General features: G+C 42.0%; 1 protein-coding gene across 1 annotated transcript; it reads right to left on the bottom strand.

The window, feature by feature from the left end:
• Positions 1 to 4,391: 4,391 nt before the first annotated feature.
• On the bottom strand, positions 4,392 to 17,392 carry syn2a (synapsin IIa). Its single transcript, XM_056422231.1, has 11 exons — positions 17,015 to 17,392; positions 11,620 to 11,677; positions 11,439 to 11,530; positions 9,622 to 9,778; positions 9,414 to 9,503; positions 9,230 to 9,292; positions 8,932 to 9,074; positions 8,783 to 8,857; positions 7,444 to 7,546; positions 6,651 to 6,797; positions 4,392 to 6,492 (listed from the first exon to the last, which is right to left on the bottom strand). Exons 1-11 carry the CDS (start codon positions 17,365 to 17,367, stop codon positions 6,358 to 6,360), a joined length of 1,416 nt encoding a protein of 471 aa, XP_056278206.1. The 5' UTR covers positions 17,368 to 17,392; the 3' UTR covers positions 4,392 to 6,357.
• Between the last annotated feature and the right edge of the window lie 1,972 nt (positions 17,393 to 19,364).

Genomic DNA, 19,364 nt, shown 5'->3' with positions numbered 1-19,364 from the left:
TAAATAAGAAAATGTATATAAAATAAAGAAAAAATAACAAAGAAAATGTAAAAAACCAATATATATATATATACATACATACATATATAGATATATATGCATACATATATATATATATATGCATACATACATACAGTCATACTTCCACACACATCTTCCATATAAATACGTTTCAATCACATTTATAACTCTCAAGAATTGTTTTATAAATAATTCCCTTAAAAACCAAAAAGGAGTTCACCATTCTTACATCCATTACAAAATAAATTGGACTCCAACATAAATACATCTTCTTTTAATCTCTGTTAGCCTTTTGTACCGGCTGTGATAGAAGCCATGCACATGTCATTACACTGTATTGTGTCTCCTCAGTGCCGATGCAGGACCATCTGTCATGAATAACAAGCGGATGTCAACCAAGGCATCCCATCATGAGAAGAATACCCGAACACATTTTTTTGACCACATGGACACGTCCACGGGTCAGAGGTCAAACATGTTTGAAGAATAGAGCCGCCGCTCAAATACGGAGACAGCTTGTGTCAGTCGCATATTCATAAGTTTATATATTTATATATTTAAATATAAAATAAAATAAATGGAGACAGGTTCCCAGAAATGTCAATGTTTCTTTAAATTAACTCGGTTACGTCACTGTGTCTTAACTTTTTAGTTTTTAACTAAATGTGTTTTCTTATGTTATGCCTGTTTTGTCCAGGTCACCCTCGAAAAAAGAGATTCGTAATCTCAATGGGACTCACCTGGTTAAATCTAGGTTTAAATAAATAAATAAAAATAATTCTGAATTTTTAAATGACGAAGCAAAAAACCTTTTAAAGCTGATCTTTAAGGTCTCAGAATGACTTTACATTATGTACACACTCAAACAAAACAGTGCAGGAATAAGGAGCGTTAAAAAGACTTTGATAATAAATGCATACGCTGTGTGTGAGTGAAGGTAGAAGAACGAGTTGGGAAGAATTACAGATCTGATGGGACATTGTAATGCAAATGCACGAATTTAAAGGCAATACAACTGAAGAATTCATGTCATGATGGAGTTGCTGGGCAACTATCCAATAGAGATATCTTTCAAAGCGCTATAGAAGTGATTAATAAAGATTTTGGTTGTCAACGTGCCGTCTTCAAGTCTACAACATGTTTCTTTCACAAATCAATAATTGAATAAAAAGTAAATACAATTTGATTTGATTCACTTTAAGGCCCGTCACCTCATTTCCTGCTCCGTCTCTCGGTGTCGCTTCAATGCGTCGTGTGTCGATTATGTAACTGAGAAATAACAACGTAAAAGAAAAGATAAACGACTGTTTGATGTGTTGATTCCACGTCAATGTGTTGAACTCTGAGATGTAAAAGTTTATTTTTATGCACATCCGTCATTGAGGCCCACAAAAACATCACAGGAAACACTTTATGTCATGGCCTCTGCCCCCGTGTCTCCGCTGGTCTCCGTGTGCGTGTGTGTGTGGGTGTGTGTGCGTGCGTGTGTGTGTGTATTTGTGTGTGTGTGTGTGTGCTTGTGTGTGCGTGCTTGTGTGTGCGTGTGTGTGCGTGTAGGTGCGTGTGTGAAGTGTGAATGCGTGTAGATGTGTGTGTGTGTAGGTGCGTGTGTGTGCGTGTAGGCGTGTGTGTGTGTAGGTGTGTGTGTGTGTGTGTGTGTGTGTGTAGGTGTGTGTGTAGGTGTGTGTGTAGTGTAGGCGTAGCTGCTCCTGAGCTCTGGCAGTCTCTAGACTCTCAGACTATTTTTATTCCTGAGCGTCTGATATTCTGCCCCCCCCCTCCCCCCCCCTCATGGATATAAAAAGAGGACAACAAATTAGAAAAACACGTCTCTATAAATAATGTTCTCCAGTACAACACCACCTTCAAGTCCGACTTATGTAACACAGGTATTTGATGTTTACGTATTCATTTAACTCCGTCAGCGTAACGTTGTAGACGAGAGTTCATTGGAGAACATTAGAACATGTAGAACATTAGAACATGTAGATCATTAGAACATGTAGAACATTAGAACATGTAGAACATGAGAACATGTCTGGAGCACCAGATGCTGCAGGTGAGCCTCATAAAGTGGCTCCTGAGTGGATGAGTTGAGACTGAAGCACTCAGTGACCGGCCGCCTGCTCGGCTGGGGAGGTTCTTGGTTCTACTGCATGTTCTTGGTTCTACTGCATGTTCTTGGTTCTACTGTAGGTTCTTGGTTCTACTGCATGTTCTCAAGTATACTGTATGTTCTTGGTTCTACTGTATGTTCCTGGTTCTACTGCATGTTCTTGGTTCTACTGTAGGTTCTTGGTTCTACTGCATGTTCTCAAGTATACTGTATGTTCTTGGTTCTACTGTATGTTCCTGGTTCTACTGTAGGTTCTTGGTTCTACTGTAGGTTCTTGGTTCTACTGCATGTTCTCAAGTATACTGTATGTTCTTGGTTCTACTGTATGTTCCTGGTTCTACTGCATGTTCTTGGTTCTACTGTAGGTTCTTGGTTCTACTGTATGTTCTTGGTTCTACTGTATGTTCTTGGTTCTACTGTAGGTTCTTGGTTCTACTGCATGTTCTCAAGTATACTGTATGTTCTTGGTTCTACTGTATGTTCCTGGTTCTACTGTATGTTCTTGGTTCTACTGTATGTTCTTGGTTCTACTGTATGTTCTTGGGTCTACTGTAGGTACTTGGTTCTACTGTATGTTCTTGGTTCTACTGCATGTTCTCAAGTATACTGTATGTTCTTGGTTCCACTGTATGTTCTTGGTTCTACTGTAGGTACTTGGTTCTACTGTAGGTTCTTGGTTCTACTGTATGTTCTTGGTTCTACTGTAGGTACTTGATACTACTGTATGTTCTTGGTTCTACTCTAGGTACTTGATTCTACTGTATGTCCTTGGTTCTACTGTATGTTCCTGGTTCTACTGTAGGTTCTTGGTTCTACTGTATGTTCTTGGTTCTACTGTAGGTTCTTGGTTCTACTGTATGTTCTTGGTTCTACTGCATGTTCTCAAGTATACTGTATGTTCTTGGTTCTACTGTAGGTTCTTGGTTCTACTGTATGTTCTTGGTTCTACTGTATGTTCTTGGTTTCACTGTATGTTCCTGGTTCTACCATATGTTCTTGGTTCTACTGAAGGTACTTTGTTCTACTGTATGTTCTTGGTTCTACTTTAGGTTCTTGGTTCTACTGTATGTTCCTGGTTCTACTGTTTGTTCTTAGTTCTCCTGTATGTTCTTGGTTCTACTGAAGGTACTTGGTTCTACTGTAGGTTCTTGGTTCTACTGTATGTTCTTGGTTCTACTGTAGGTTCTTGGTTCTACTGTATGTTCTTGGTTCTACTGCATGTTCTCAAGTATACTGTATGTTCTTGGTTCTACTGTAGGTTCTTGGTTCTACTGTATGTTCTTGGTTCTACTGTATGGTCCTGGTTCTACTGTATGTTCTTGGTTTCACTGTATGTTCCTGGTTCTACCATATGTTCTTGGTTCTACTGAAGGTACTTTGTTCTACTGTATGTTCTTGGTTCTACTTTAGGTTCTTGGTTCTACTGTATGTTCCTGGTTCTACTGTTTGTTCTTAGTTCTCCTGTATGTTCTTGGTTCTACTGAAGGTACTTGGTTCTACTGTAGGTTCTTGGTTCTACTGTAGGTTCTCAGGTATACTGTAGGTTCTTGGTTCTACTGTAGGTACTTGGTGCTACTGTATGTTCTTGGTTCTACTGTAGGTACTTGGTTCTACTGTATGTTCCTGGTTCTACTGTATGTTCTAGGTTCTACTGTATGTTCTTGGTTTTACTGTAGGTACTTGATGCTACTCTAGGTTATTGGTTCTACTGTATGTTCTTGGTTCTACCGTATGTCCTAGGTTCTACTGTATGTTCTTGGTTCTACTGTCGGTACTTGATGCTACTCTAGGTTATTGGTTCTACTGTATGTTCTTGGTTCTACTTTAGGTTCTTGGTTCTACTGTATGTTCTTGGTTCTACTGTAGGTACTTGATGCTACTCTAGGTTATTGGTTCTACTCTAGGTTCTTGGTTCTAGTGTAGGTTCTTCGTTCGCGGGCTGAGAACACGGTGCTGCCGGGCTGGCCCTCGGGTTCCCACCCTGCCGGCCTCTTGTGAAAGAACCCCCCCCTCGGGGGTTCCACCGGGCCCCGTAGTTCCAACACAAGAGATATTCGTGCTGTTCGATCGTCTTAACGGTGAAGAGCGAGTGACGAGCGCACAGTTTGAAATGTTCTGATGGGTTTTAATCGACACGCAAACAGGAATCCCTTATCATTCAAATAAAGACACAAGCAGTGGGAAGAACTGATCACAACACAGCAAAGTGTTAAAATAATGTTCCAACGTCGCACACATGAGGACACGGACCCCATATTGCAAAGGAAGCTTTATTGCCAGTGACAAAGAGGAAATATCCAGAAAGGAATTTTCTTTCCACAATTATAATTGTACTCTGATCTTGATTTTAAAACAGTCCAACACCGGTTTTAGAAGCACACATCTTTAGCAAGTTGCCATGGTTACAGTCCTGCGGGTCTGAAGATGTAAGTCCCCCCCCCTCGACACACACAACGGCCAAATAAACAACGTCCAGTTATAATTCATCAGATATTCAACCGGCCCGAGGTCTGACCACGCAGTTCCTCTGCACGGCGGCTCCCTTGTAAATCAATGCCATGGCATAATTCCTATTAAACAGAACAACACACCCATAAAGCCTCAGGCATGGCTTTCACAAGGACACGCTCACAGGTACAATGGCACTTTGAAAACATTGTGGAGGAAAAGAATCGCACACAGAGCTCGCTGAACACATTATATACCATAACAGAGAAGTCGTTGGTTGCTTTTTTAGCTGTTTTCACCATTTAGCACATTTGATGCATGAAATTGCAACAACAAAAAAGCCACCGGACGACAACCGAGGGATTGCGATTTTTCTTTCTTTCCACGATTCAAATGGACGACTATAGCTTTTTGAATTAATCCGATGGAAGATCTGTTTTTTTTAAAATAAACACGTCATTGAGTTAAAAACAAGGATCTGTATTGCACGGTCCGTCGACTCACGGGGAAGAGCGTTGGATCTCTGAATGGGCGCCATGTCCGCTCTCAGAGAGCACTTGTTGTCATGGCAACACCACCAGGAGCCAATATCCAGAGTGATGGGGCCACAGCGGGTAGGAGGGGGGGGGGGGGGGGGGGTTCATACATTACACACCTTTTATTTGTATTATCAGCCGTAATGTCTGCCTTCACACACGAACGACAAATAAATAATAATACAAAATAATGTTTTAATTCAGCATCCGCTCGCTGCCACGTGATTAACAACAGACGCTGTCTAGGAACGCTGTGGACTAGCACAACAGTGCCCTCACTGATATTTACACTGTGGGTTACTGACGTGCAAATTAAATCGTAAAATCTTTGGTTAGAAATAATATAAATATATTTAAGTTGTGCGTGCAGACACCTGCACAACACGCTACGTAATAAAATCTTTAATATATCTAATTTGTACTATTTATTATGTGTTCATCTATTAGTTTCCTCGCTCCAAATACATCGAATGTTCTTCCTTCTGGTGACGTATCGATGAAATGAACTCTATGAAAGGCCACACACACTGTATGTCTGCATCCTGTGTGTGCACACACACTGTTTGGGAATAAATATGTGTCTCCCGTGGAACTTCTGACACTGCATGAATCACAGGGAACTCAGCCGGGGAACATGAACATCCCGCACGTTAATAACCGACCTTCCTTTGTGTCAATCATGCAAAAACCAACAAATAAATATCTATTATTATTATGAAAAATAATCACCACTACAGCCATACGCACTCACGTACTGGACACATACTGATAAATACACAAACTTCAAACTGCACGTTTGAACAATATATCTAAAAAGGGTACACACACCGAAAATCGCTGGGTCACACAGGTAGCACAGAGCAGCGCTGGGGGGGGGGGGGGGGGGGTGTAGGCACAATCTGTTTCTTACATCATCAACAACGGCCCCAAAGGAAGAAGAAAAACCACAGCTACCGAAACGTAGGCGACTTATACGAGCACACAAACAGGTCCACGAGGAGACGGAACACATGTCGACACTGCATAGAGTTTAAAAACACGGTCCAGGCGAGCGCCGAGCTCACGGCCACCGAGATCCGATTCCTAGCTACGTTAGCTAAAACACGCGTCTGCGCTTGCGTTCAGCTAACGTTAACGTCGTCGTTCTCTAGACTTTGAGACTCCCTCGCTTTCTTCTTCTTCTTCTTCTTCTTCTTCTTCTTCTTCTTCTTCTTCTTCTTCTTCTCCCGGATTGGCTCAGTTGGCCTGGACTGGTTTGGGACCCACTGCGACGCCGTTGCAGTCGAGAATGTACTGCAGGCAACCTTGAGGCGGGTGCCCGGCGCCATTTTTAGTGAGCTCGCCGCCCATCTCTCCCTTCTGGCCGGCTCCCTGAAACGAGGAAAGAGATGATCGTATTCGCCCCAACAACAACAACAACAACTGCGATTGTGGTAAAGACACATCTTGAGCGGCTCGATTATTCGACGGTGTGTCAACAACGACGCTAAGCTAACACCAGCCCCCGTGTTTTCTGATCTACCACATACCTGGGATGGTTGTACGGTGGTGGGTCTCGGGGGGGCGTTGGCTTCCTTCTCCGCTGCCTGGTTCATTTCTGCCAGCACCATGTCTGCGATGAGCTGCCTGTCCTCGGCCTGGTGCTCCCCGACCAGGGGCATAGAGGAGCCCACCACCTGAGGATGGTAAGAGCAGAGAGAGAGAGAGAGAGCGAGAGAGAGAGACATATCTCACACTCATTTCTTTACATACACTACCGTTCAAAAGTTTGGGGTCATCCAGACAATTTCGTGTCTTCCATGAAAACTCACTTTTATTTATCAAATGAATTGAAAATTGAATAGAAAATGTAGTCAAGACATTGACATGATTAGAAATAATGATTAATATTTGAAGTATTAATTTAGTTCTTCAAACTTCAAGCTCAAAGGAAGGCCAGTTATAGCTTATATCACCAGCATAACTGTTTTCAGCTGTGCTAACATAATTGCACAAGGGTTTTCTAATCAGACATTGGTCTTCTAAGGCGATTAGCAAACACAATGTACCATTAGAACACTGGAGTGATCGTTGATGGAAATGGGCCTCTATACACCTCTGGAGATATTTCATTAGAAACCAGACGTTTCCACCTAGAATAGTCATTTACCACATTAACAATGTATAGTGTGTATTTTTGATTAATGTTATCTTTATTGAAAAAACAGTGCTTTTCTTTGAAAAATATAGACATTTCTAAGTGACCCCAAACTTTTGAACGGTAGTGTATGTATTGAAATATTTGACCTGCAGGAACCAGGTCCATTCGTTGCAGGCTCTCACCTCTGTGATGAAATCTTTGCCGTCTTTCCCGTGGATAGCTTTGACTGCGCAAATAGCCAAGCCCCCGAAAACCTCTGAGCAGGTGTCGACCCACAGCTTGTACCTGAAACACACAACGCACGACTCTCAAAACCGCAGTCGCCGCATCGCGAGCCATCGCGGCCGATCGCAGCGAGACGGATCAACGCGCCAGGGGTCGCTAATATTCCGGAGGTAACACGATCAATGCACCTGAGATTCATTCGCAGGCAACAGGTTGAAACATTTGTCTTGTCGGGGCGTAGAGTGGTGCAGGAGATGATCGTGAAACACGGAAATTGGTTAATTATTTGGAAATCGATGGTTATTTTATAGTTTTTTTGGTCAGAGGCGTGAAATTAGTCTGTGTTTGACGCCAGCTTGAGGTATTCTGATGTTTTATTCTACAATATAAAATACGTCAGTAGATGTTCCTATCGTGAACTTTGAATTTTTAACGTGTCTTTGCTGACAAGTAGCTACATTGGACTACAAATCGCCATCATTGTGAATACTCAAGCTCTTTAAACCCTCCTGTTACCTTCACATTTACTAACATATTTTACCCTCGGGGTCAATTTGACCCCAGAAATTAAAACCTCCAGAAAATTATTAGAATTAATATTGTTTCCCAAGTTTAAGTGTGAGGTACTTTATGTTTGTTTGTTGACTACCTAAATAGCCCTTTACATATATAAAAAAGTTGATATTTCTTATATGTTTGACACAGTGAAAAACAGCCTGGGGTCAAATTGACCCCAAAGAACACCGACATTAAACATTGAATGGGGTCAAATTGACCCGAAAGGTAACAAGAGGGTTAAATCATAATGTTCTTTGCCACAGAGATTCTTTTTCTGGAATAATACAAAACTCAATGTAAAAAAACTAAATTGCCATTTTGTTGAGGGGAACCGAGGCGATGCTAACTTCTGGGGTCGGCTCACGCAAAGAAATGCGTCATTCCTGCACCGCTCTTTGAGAGGCCGGGTGCATTGAAGTCCATTAAAACCATCCTTTGCTCTCCGTTGACTTTGTCTCTTTCTCTTTCTTCTGCTTGCACAAAGCACTGCCTGCATGGCAAAGAAGCAAGAACCACATTTTAAAAAGCTGCCGGACCAAAGAAACGGACAAAAGGCAGAAATCTGCAGGAATGAGAAACCCTGAGATCCTCCGTTTTTCTAACCTTCCGTGTGCACCGAGCATTTTCTCTCAATATCAGTTTTAGGTGAAACTAGATTAATGTTTTCCACGATCTCCCGGCGCTTTGTTATCGTCCTTCTGCGTATCGCAGCGCTCCGTCAGATTCCTCTTCACTCACCTCTCAGTCATGGCCACCTGCTCCAGCATCGCTGAGCCAGTGTTGCTCTTCCAGTTTCCGGATATAGACGTTCTCCTGCAGCGGGGGGAAGCGGTTTTAGATTCTCGATGTACTCGTCCGAGCCAGCGAAAGCGTCAGCGTATACGTACATGTAGGCTTTGTAGTCGGCGCCGATCTTCTGGATTCTGATGTCGTACTTGGAGTCGATGAGAGGCTCCGTGGTGGTGTACGTCTGGGTGAGGGCCACGACACTGGCTATGTCCTGGAACTTGCTGTGATTTTCCACCTTCACCTTGTCCACAAAGACAGACGCGTGAGAGTGAGCGTCGGGGCGTGTCGATGACACTCAAACCGCTTCAACCAGCTGAATATTTAATATAAAGTTCTCAAAAGAAAAGCAGGATTTAAAGGAAAAGAAAATTGATGCATTCGAGAACAAATACATACCTTTCCAATACCGGAGTGGGCGTGTCCGATCTTCACGACAACAGGGAAGGACGGCATGCTCACCTGAAGGAAGAACGTCGTTGCCTTACATCCCGCTTCATACTTTCATCTTACGTTTTGCAAATGAGCAGAAAATAATTAGAAAACAAACTTTGTTATTGCGATAGAAAAAGTGAATCCTCACCATCTCCTTGTAGTTTGGGTAAAACGTCTGCTCGATCAGAGGGAACTTCTCGGAACCCAGCTTTCTGTGGGTGTTGATGAGTTGGGCAAACTGGACACACACAAAAATGTAAATAAATCCCAAATAATGTTGTATGAATAACGTGAAGGAACCGATTACAGTCACGTGACGAAGAGAAATCAAGTCAGACAGAGAGATCGTGTCCTACCGCCCACGGCTTGTCACACAGGTTGTAGATGGACTCCAGCGAGTTGATGCACGGCACGCCTCCGTACTGCAGACCGATGACCAGGTTGCGGAAATCTTCATTCAGGGTCATGCTGAAGGCGTGTTGACGAATGAGGACAAAGTCTGGCTTGAATGACCTGGAAAATGGAAAAATCGCAAAATTAACAAACCGTGATAAGTGATGGTGCAATGTGGATCAATCAGTCAGCACTGTGGGTGGAAACCAGCGTCAGAAATACAGGAGGGCAAAACTGCCCCTAAGAAATATAATTTTGCCCCTGATATCACTAGAAGAGGCAAAAAATGCCCCCATCATTTCGATAATTTACTAGCATTTAGTTGTTGTTCGTTGTTGTGTCTGTCCTATCTATATTGCCTGTACAAGGTCGGTAAAACAATCAATAAATATAATTTGGAATCATAATTTTTTTTATTTTTATTGTTAATAGTTGTTGGAGGTATTGAATTTGACATTTGTATTTAGGTTTTATTGTAAAGTAATATTGATTGTTTATTGCTTATTTAGGTTATATTTTGATAGGTTATAGTTGTTTCTTATGATAGTTGTAGTTTAGTTTAATATATTTAGTTTTAGGTTCACTGATTGGTTAACACTGGGCACCTGTGGTTATACAGGACTGTCTCAGAAAATTAGAATATTGTGATAAAGTTCTTTATTTTCTGTAATGCAATTTTAAAAAACAAAAATGTCATGCATTCTGGATTCATTACAAATCAACTGAAATATTGCAAGCCTTTTATTCTTTTAATATTGCTGATTATGGCTTACAGCTTAAGAAAACTCAAATATCCTATCTCTAAATATTAGAATATCATGAAAAAGTATACTAGTAGGGTATTAAACAAATCACTTGAATCGTCTAATTAACTCGAAACACCTGGAAACACATTTTCAAATGTTTGATTTTGTTTTGCTGTTATAAATCTTTTTTTTAACTTGGTCTGAGGAAATATTCAAATTTTATGAGATAGGATTTTAGAGTTTTCTTAAGCTGTAAGCCATAATCAGCAATATTAAAAGAATAAAAGGCTTGCAATATTTCAGTTGATTTGTAATGAATCCAGAATGCATGACATTTTTGTTTTTTTAATTGCATTACAGAAAATAAAGAACTTTATCACAATATTCTAATTTTCTGAGACAGTCCTGTATGTAGAGGTGGGGAGGCACAGGACCAGCATGCACCAGGGTGGCCAATGGTTTTTTACCACAGCACAGAGAGGAAGTGTCAACAATTTGTTGGTTCTTTTTTGTTGGTTTAAGAAATAAATTATCAGAATGCTAACAGGTGGAAATGGACATTACTTTCTTTTGCATACGTCAACACCGAAACCCACGGTGCATCAGTGGCGGTTTGATTTATAGTTTTGTTTGATTTCGTACGACAAATGGCCGCTACAGTTGTTTTAAATAATTTCATAAAAAATAACCACAAATAAATAAGAATAAAATTGAATATCATTGTCTGATTCATGTTTGTAAACAAAATCTTAGAAAACACTTAGAATATGTATACTACTGCTTAAGTCTTATTATTGCCATTTTTCTGACAATTTCTCATATACTGTAAGCTTAAACGAGTATATCTATCATTCTTGAACAAAGGTTAAATATTATTTCACAAACAAAAATTGCCCCCTAAAAGATATGTACATTTCCTACCCTGGTGGAAACATAAATAAACTAGTTCATTTCTGACTGTGTGTGTGTGTGTGTGTGCGTGTGTGTCTGTGTGTGTGTATGTATGTGTGTGTGCGTGTGTGTGCGCATCTCACCTGATAACCTTGGTGGCATTTCTGAGGACTTGCATGTTGACGTTGCAGGTCCCGTTGGCGTGAGCCACAACGTTGATCTCATTGAATTCGGCCTGAGGAGTCAATGGTTCCAGATGTGTGTGAGAACAGAGTGCATCATGGGTGTATTTAAAAATGGTTTTCGAAACACTTCCAAACGTACCTGCTCCACTTTGACGTCGTAGTCTCCGTATATTTTCTTTCCCCGGAACAATTTCGCCCTGATTAAAACAGAAGTGAATTATGACCTCAAAAGCAGAAATGAGGATTCCTGAAATAGAGATGTTCCAATTGATCACCAATACAAGTATAAATCTATAACATTGACTACAACCTGGAATATGAATTAATGTTGAGTGTGTAGACGGAGCGGACACATCCATACTCAGCCTCTCAAACACTTCCCCCCTTCAATCTGGCAACGAGGGAAAAGGCGATAAAATATGACAACACTTTTCCAGGCTGCATCATCTTTAAAAACAAAGGTTTGACATCCCCCACACACACACACACACACACACAGACACACACACATGCTATGACTGTGTGTCACAGTGGGGTGACTAAAGGACGATGCAGCGAGGTAACATTCCTATTCAGAAACTGGCTTCACTTGTTTGTGATTCAGCACTTTTTCTTCTTCTTTTTTATTTATTTAAAAGAGCGTCTCTCGTCTTTCTGGCTTGAATAGAAAAGGCCACATGCGGATCCTTAAATACATTTTTTTCCCTTTTTAATTACCCGTTAAGTGGACATTTTGTTGCCGCGGAAGCCGCGCACAATAATTATCCGTGAAAACGGAGAGTTTGATTTGCTCCACTAATGGGCTGGGGCTGGACCTGGCAACAGAAGCAGGATAAGCCCCTTGGGGGATGGACAGTAAGTGTTCGCTCCCATCACCACCCCGCTGCCACGTGTCCTGCTAACAATGCAGGGCCCGGCTACATAGCTGAATAATTCATTCCCAATTTAATTGGCTTTTTGGGGATCTAAAAAAAAAAGCATTAAGAGAATATGAATCACCGTTTCCTACATCTGAGGAAATGCAAAGCAGAGTTGTGTCGACTGAGACGGTGCTTCCCAAACACCACCGAGAGAAACCCACACAGAGTAAAAACAACAACTTGATTTTGCCGTTTGAATGTTAATCTACAGTCGGCGTGGGGACCGGTTGTGTGGAGGGAGCGTCGTGTTTTGTCTCATCGGTGTGATACATCACTCTTTAGAGCTCAGCTGAGCATGGAAGCCTCACACGTTCAGAGCTCAGCTGAGCGCGGCATTAGTTCTAATTCATCAATATGCATCAGTGTTGGCCAGGAAGCAGCTCCTCCGGGGAAAATCCAGCTTTCATCCAAAAAAAATAAAGATTTTATCAATATTTCTGCCTTTACCATGATATTGTACATGGCATTAAAACTGGAGCGAGCCTCTGTGGGCACCGAGGCTATAACTGCTCATCCAGATGTTGACTTCAATGAATTGATTATAGTTTGTAAGAATCAATACGGGTCCTCCTGACTTTTCATTAAATGAGAGGAGAAAACGAAACGATCCGGAGACTCAAAAGTCAATATCGACATGAGAGATATGAAGCGACTTCATTAAAGGGTTTCTCAAATTGCCCAAATCAACTTATTCGAGCGGAACATTTTTTTTCTTCTCCACTATTCAGATGAGTCCCCCGGGAGCTCGGCTCCAGCGGGAGGCCGGGCAGGATTTTAATGTCCGCTTGACATTCACTCCCACATATTTTAATAAGTTTGAGCTCACAGTACAAATAAATCATGCTCAGAATCCAGTCAAATACAACCCCCCCCCCCGCCCACACACACACACATTTTTTTATTATTATTTCGAACACTGAATAAAAGAAATCTATACCCCTTCTTTAAAATGTCAGCCATTAGTCTGATCGGTAAGACATCTGCTCCTCCTGTCGTGAGCACAACACGCTGTTTTATCCCACAGTTCTTCATCTGGCTGAACACAACCTGTTACATAACAGGACGCTAACTATAGTTCAAATACGGATATTAATCTTCTCTGTTTTCTCTATCTGGCTGACGCTAAAATTAGCATTTAGAGGCTTCTGTGAAAAATGTGACACGTTTGTGAGCAATAATAAAAGCATCTCAGACACTAGGATGATCCTCCCGTGTCGCTGGTAGCCGGTGTCCATTTGCAAAGACGGTATTTAAGTAATGCTCAACATTTTTCCTCTGCATCGCTATGAATTTGTGTAATTACCTTGATAAAATGTGAAGGAAATCTCTCTCAATCCATATAAATATGTATATGTATCATGTGGGATTTGACTCATTTTGCACTGAACGATAGATGTTGATGCATCTGCCAGATGCAATTATTCTGAAGGGCTTTTTCAACGAGCCGGGAGACTCGAGGTGTGCCAACGTGACGGAGGATTCTAGCCACTCAGCAAAAAGCTGCATGGAAATTAAAGACGCATTTCATCTTCTTACAGTTTGCCAGCAGCTACATTTGATTCCTTTCTGTTTCTGTGAGACCTGAATACAGATAAGCATGTAGCTTTTCAGATATACGTCACGTGGTATGTTTTTTTCTTCGATTATAGTTAAAAGCCCTCGATGGCTTTTCAAAACAGTGGTAGTAGATAGATAGATAGATAGATATATACTTTATTAATCCCCAAGGGGAAATTTGTCGTGACAGTAGCAGCACCAATAAACCAAACACACAAGAATAAAAAAAATAAAAAATATATAAGAAACAGGGATGAAAGATATAGAAGTATACAAAGTAAAATAAAAGTAAAATACAAAACAAAACAAAATATATATGTACATATACAACACACATGCATACACAACACACAACACCAATAACAAATCAAATCAAATACAAAAATATTAAATATAGACAGTGTGCAAAAAGCAAAGTGTGTGTATATGTGCAGATGAAATGAAATGTGTGTGTATGTGTGTAGTGCAAACAACAAATCATCTGACTGTGTCCCAAAGCAGACACACACACGCGACTCTTTTCCTGGGTCAGAGGTCACGTGAAGCCAACCAAAACAAACCAAAACCTCGTGTTCAACTCCGCCCACTCGGGGATGTAAATGTCAGCGCAGGAAAATAAATCACTTGACATTTTTGATCAAATGCGGAGACGCTGCTTCATATCCCGACGTTGTCAAATACCGAGACGGAGAGAGGACAACGGAGCGCGAAAAAAAAACATATTCAATATTTTCAGTCGCGACGATGGCCTTTTGGTAAACGACGCGGTTTTAGTTTAATCGCACCGTGCGATCCGCGTTCCTCGACGAGGATCTGATCCCATTGATATCGATCCACGGCTCCGTTTCATATAAGGCTGGCCCTGCACACACACACAGGATAAGTGGACACTGCAAACCCCCCCCCCCCCTCGACCCCCCCCCCCCTGAAGACATCCTTCCGTGTGTTTTAGGGTCAATCTGAGCTGTATATGCGTCTTAATAAGTGAAGAATGATGATGATAGTTATTGGTCCTTCACATTTACTAACATATTTTACCCGTGGGGTCAATTTGACCCCAGCAATTAAAACCTCCAGAAAATTATTAGAATTAATATTGTTTCCCAAGTTTAAGTGTGAGGTACTTTGTTTGTTTGTTGACTACCTAAATAGCCCTTTAAATATATAAAAAAGTTGATATTTCTTATATGTTTGACAGTGAAAAACAGCCTGGGGTCAAATTGACCCCAAAGAACACCGACATTAAACATTGAATGGGGTCAAATTGACCCGAAAGGTAACAGGAGGGTTAAAAACAACTCTCTTGTTGGACAATGCTACTACATTCGTGGAAGTCAATGGCGGAAAAACTATTTGATTGGTGCATTTTAGGTTGTATTCTTCACTTGGCACACTATCATCATCATAGTGTGGCCTCGGGATGCGGACGCCATATCAACCGAGATGTGAGACCCTGCACACGGATGGATTCCAAGTCCGACGGGGCCCATTAGTTCATTTCACTTTGGGTCCAACTGCCAAAATATTCTGATGACGTCATCCCATGCTTAAGAAGTAATGGGACGGAGATTCAAAATTCAGATTTTATTCTCCATGCCGCGTGAAAGCCCCAACGAGTCCACAAAGCCAGCACAGCGTCCAGGAAGTCTCTTCACCTTATAGATCATAAATAAATAAATACAGGAGATTCTGCCGTTAGCTTTTTATTTCCCTTCCTATCCTCCATGGTAAACACTGTGCTCTCTCCCCTCACAGGAAACCCACTCATCCAGCCACAAAAAGATAAAACACACACTAAACACTAAACACATGCGTAAACAAGACGCAGTCAACCGCTGTGTCTTATTTTTCTTTTGTTGTTCTCGTTGTTGCTGCTGCTGTTGTTGCTTGTATTTTGGTTTCGGTTTGTTTGAGTCTACTTGTGGCGTGATACGTTTAATTTGTTGGTTTTCATGCCTCTCGCACGTATCGCACTTTTTGTTTTCATATTGCTCGCTTGTATTAAAAAATACTAAAAATACAAAGTATGGCGTGATAATGTCTATAAATTCTGCACAACAGGAGGGAGGCAATGTAAGGCACACAGACAGATTGGGGAAATGTGAGGGATATCCAGCTACACACACACACACACACACACACACACACACACACACACACACACACACACACACACACACACACACACACACTGCTGTGGGAAAATATGTCAGCTGTGCAAACAAGTGTTGCTTGTGTGTGGATAGAATTATCATATTCTTTACATTAGATAACTCGAGATATCGGCCTCAGAACAAATTGTTTGCTCTAAATCTGTGTTTGTGTGTGTGTGTGTGTGTGTGTGTGTGTGTGCTTTAATCCTGCTCCCCATTGACTGACAGACTTATTTGAAGCTACATCTGAGTGAGACCCTCACCTGTCTTGAGCGCCTTAACGTGAGCCCGTCTACTCCTAACGACACAAGCGGATGATGGTGCTATTTCTTTTTTTTGTTACCCATCTCCTGCTGAACACCACTTGCATGATCCGCTAAATGAACCCGTATGTCAGTGCAGGGCATGTCATGTGACCGCGAGCAGGGGGAAACCCCACTGATGAAGGGAAAGCACTGCAGCATTCAGGACCGACACATCGACGATGCACATCCCACACTCACCTGTGGAACATCTATTGTTTCTAAAATACCACATTACATCAAAAATACTAACGATCTCTTTCGAGTTAATGGATCCAAATGTGTATTTGTAACCCTACTTTCTATATTTCTCCAATGCCACCAGACAAGCACAGATGGAAGAGAAGACGACGAAAACCATCCGCCTCGCCGTAATGTCGTTACTACTGAGAATAAATGGAGCGTGTTGTGACACCGGCACGCCGTGCCATCAAAGCGCAGCAGCAGAGCCCATTCCCATCCGCAGGGCGCACGATGCATGTTGTTTCCGTGGTGGTTCATTAACCCGTTACCTCACCGCTGCATGGAAGGAGTCACGTGGAAGAGGAATCAACTGTATGAACGACCGGAGGTGGACCGGGCCGAGCGACGCGTCGTCTTACCACTCCTGCTGGGGTTCGTCGATGACCAGGAGGATCTTGAACTTCTTCGACGTCGTGACTTGGCTCTGCTCCACCAGCCCCGCCGAGGCGGCCGTCTGCTTCACCACGTTGGTGATGGAGCTGAAGAAGCCCGCTCCGCTGGACTGAGACGACGGGGGTCTCCTCTCCGGAGCGGGGGAAGTGGCCGGGGGAGTGGGCCCGGCGGCGGCGGCGGCGGCGGTGGGAGACCTGGCAGGGGAGACGGCAGGTGGAGCGGGCTGAGCGCCGTCGGGCCTCTGGAGGTCGGTCATGTAGCCGTTGGGCAGGTTGGAGATGAACGTGCTGTCCGAGAGACGCCGACGCAAATAATTCATGGCTGCGGGCTCGGCGTGTGCACGGGGAGAGAGAGAGGAGTCAACAAATGATTCTGCAGAGAAGGAGTCCCCCGTTCCCAGTGTGCTGCTGGTGATGGCTGAGCGCTCAATGCAAAACCCCCAGCGAATGTATTCCCACCCAGTTCAGCGGAGCATCCTCAGAGCTCCCCCCTTCACTATGGCGATGACGCGCCGCTCTCCCTCGACCAATCGCCTTCTCCCTGTGTCTCTCCTCTCTCCTCTCTCCTCACTCTCCACTGGTGTGCCTGCCTGCCTTCCTTCCCTATACCCTTCCCCCATTCCCCACTGCCTCACATGCTTGTTTGAACCACTGCTGCATGTAAAATATAGGAGTCTCCCGTGTAGAAACAGAGCACATCATCATCATCATCATCATCATCGTCGTCGTCGTCGCCGCCATCCTCCCCGGCTCCCTCTGTTCGTGGCGTGTTCTCTGCCCTCTTGTCCACACACACACGCACACAAACACACACACACACACACACACACACACACACACACACACACACACACACACACACACACACACACACACACACACACACACACACACACACACACACACACACACACACACACAGTGTTTCTCTGCGTGTGAAATCTAAAATGGCTGTTTGGACTATAGTGGCCCATGTTGAATCAGAGGATGCACTCAAAAAAACGATTCAAGCCCTTCTTAGAGGTGACACATTTAAATATTGTTTGATATAAATAAATCAATTACAAAAATAGATATTTATATTTAATGGTGTAACACAAAATGTATGAATACTTTCATTTATTAGATTTATTTAGGTTAGATGGTGTGCATATCAACTCAATATAAATGTGTTTCATTGAGGACTACTCTTTGCGCATGCGCCAGCTGAAAATCAGTTGTTTGCATGAGGTGAAGACACTTTCAGGGCTGTACGGTGGTGTAGTGGCTAGCACTGTTACCTCAAAGCCAGAGGTCTGTGGGTTCAATTCCCAGTTGGGGCTTTCCTTCTGTGTGGAGTTTGCATATTTTGTTAGTTAGTTTATATTTTGAGTTGGACAAACACAAATTAATTTAATTTAATGAATATCGTTATTTTATTTTAGATGTATTTGATACAAATGAGTTGGACTAACTTAATTACATTTTATTGCACCGATGTGCTAAATTTGAGTTGGAGTGGCATATAATTATTGGATGGAAAACCTGCCAACAATTTAATTGAGTTCATCCAATGAGTCATTTCTTTGAGTGTGGGAGCAGCAGTGCACACGAATGCATGCAGTAAACCATCTCTCATTATTGATTTATCAATCCATATTTAGCTACTTGTGTTACTTATTACAACCCCCCCCCCCCACACACACACACACAAAACTCATGCTTTACCTCGGCAGCACCACTATCTGCTGTTACGTTTCCATTTGAACATGAAATCTAAATAATTGCACGAAATAATCTGCTACTTCACGGAATAATTGATGAAAAGTAGATATCTTTGAAAACGTGTTCAGGAGCAACTTCATCACTCATTTTGCACCCAAAAAAAGAGAGAAAACTGACTGCCACGGGTATTTATAATGCATTAATGCTGATTTAATTGGTAGACACAAAGAAAACGGATCAATACGGATCGATTTACTCCTGCTGACCACAAATCTGGTCACGGGGCAATGCAGTTCATGTAAATTTGAAGCACAAGGAAACACTGAGTTATCCATCATATTAGTAAGGAAATTAAATATTTAATTAATATTAATATAAATATATATATTATATTAATATTAATATAAATATCAGCATCAAGAAAAATGTGGTAAATATAGCATCAGGCTACTTGCATAAAGAAACGACTCAACCCTCAACAGTTGAACTTGTGAACTTTATGAATAAATGAACAATATGTCGTCCAATGCTAGGATATTGAAAATATATGGAACATATAATGCACTCTACACAAAATGTAATCCAGGAATTGGTTTGATTTCTTTTAATGTAA

Source organism: Pseudoliparis swirei, chromosome 9 (assembly GCF_029220125.1).
Source record: "Pseudoliparis swirei isolate HS2019 ecotype Mariana Trench chromosome 9, NWPU_hadal_v1, whole genome shotgun sequence".
NCBI lineage: Eukaryota > Metazoa > Chordata > Actinopteri > Perciformes > Liparidae > Pseudoliparis > Pseudoliparis swirei.
Note: the sequence above shows the minus strand (reverse complement) of the source record. Positions and strands in the feature narration are given on the sequence as shown.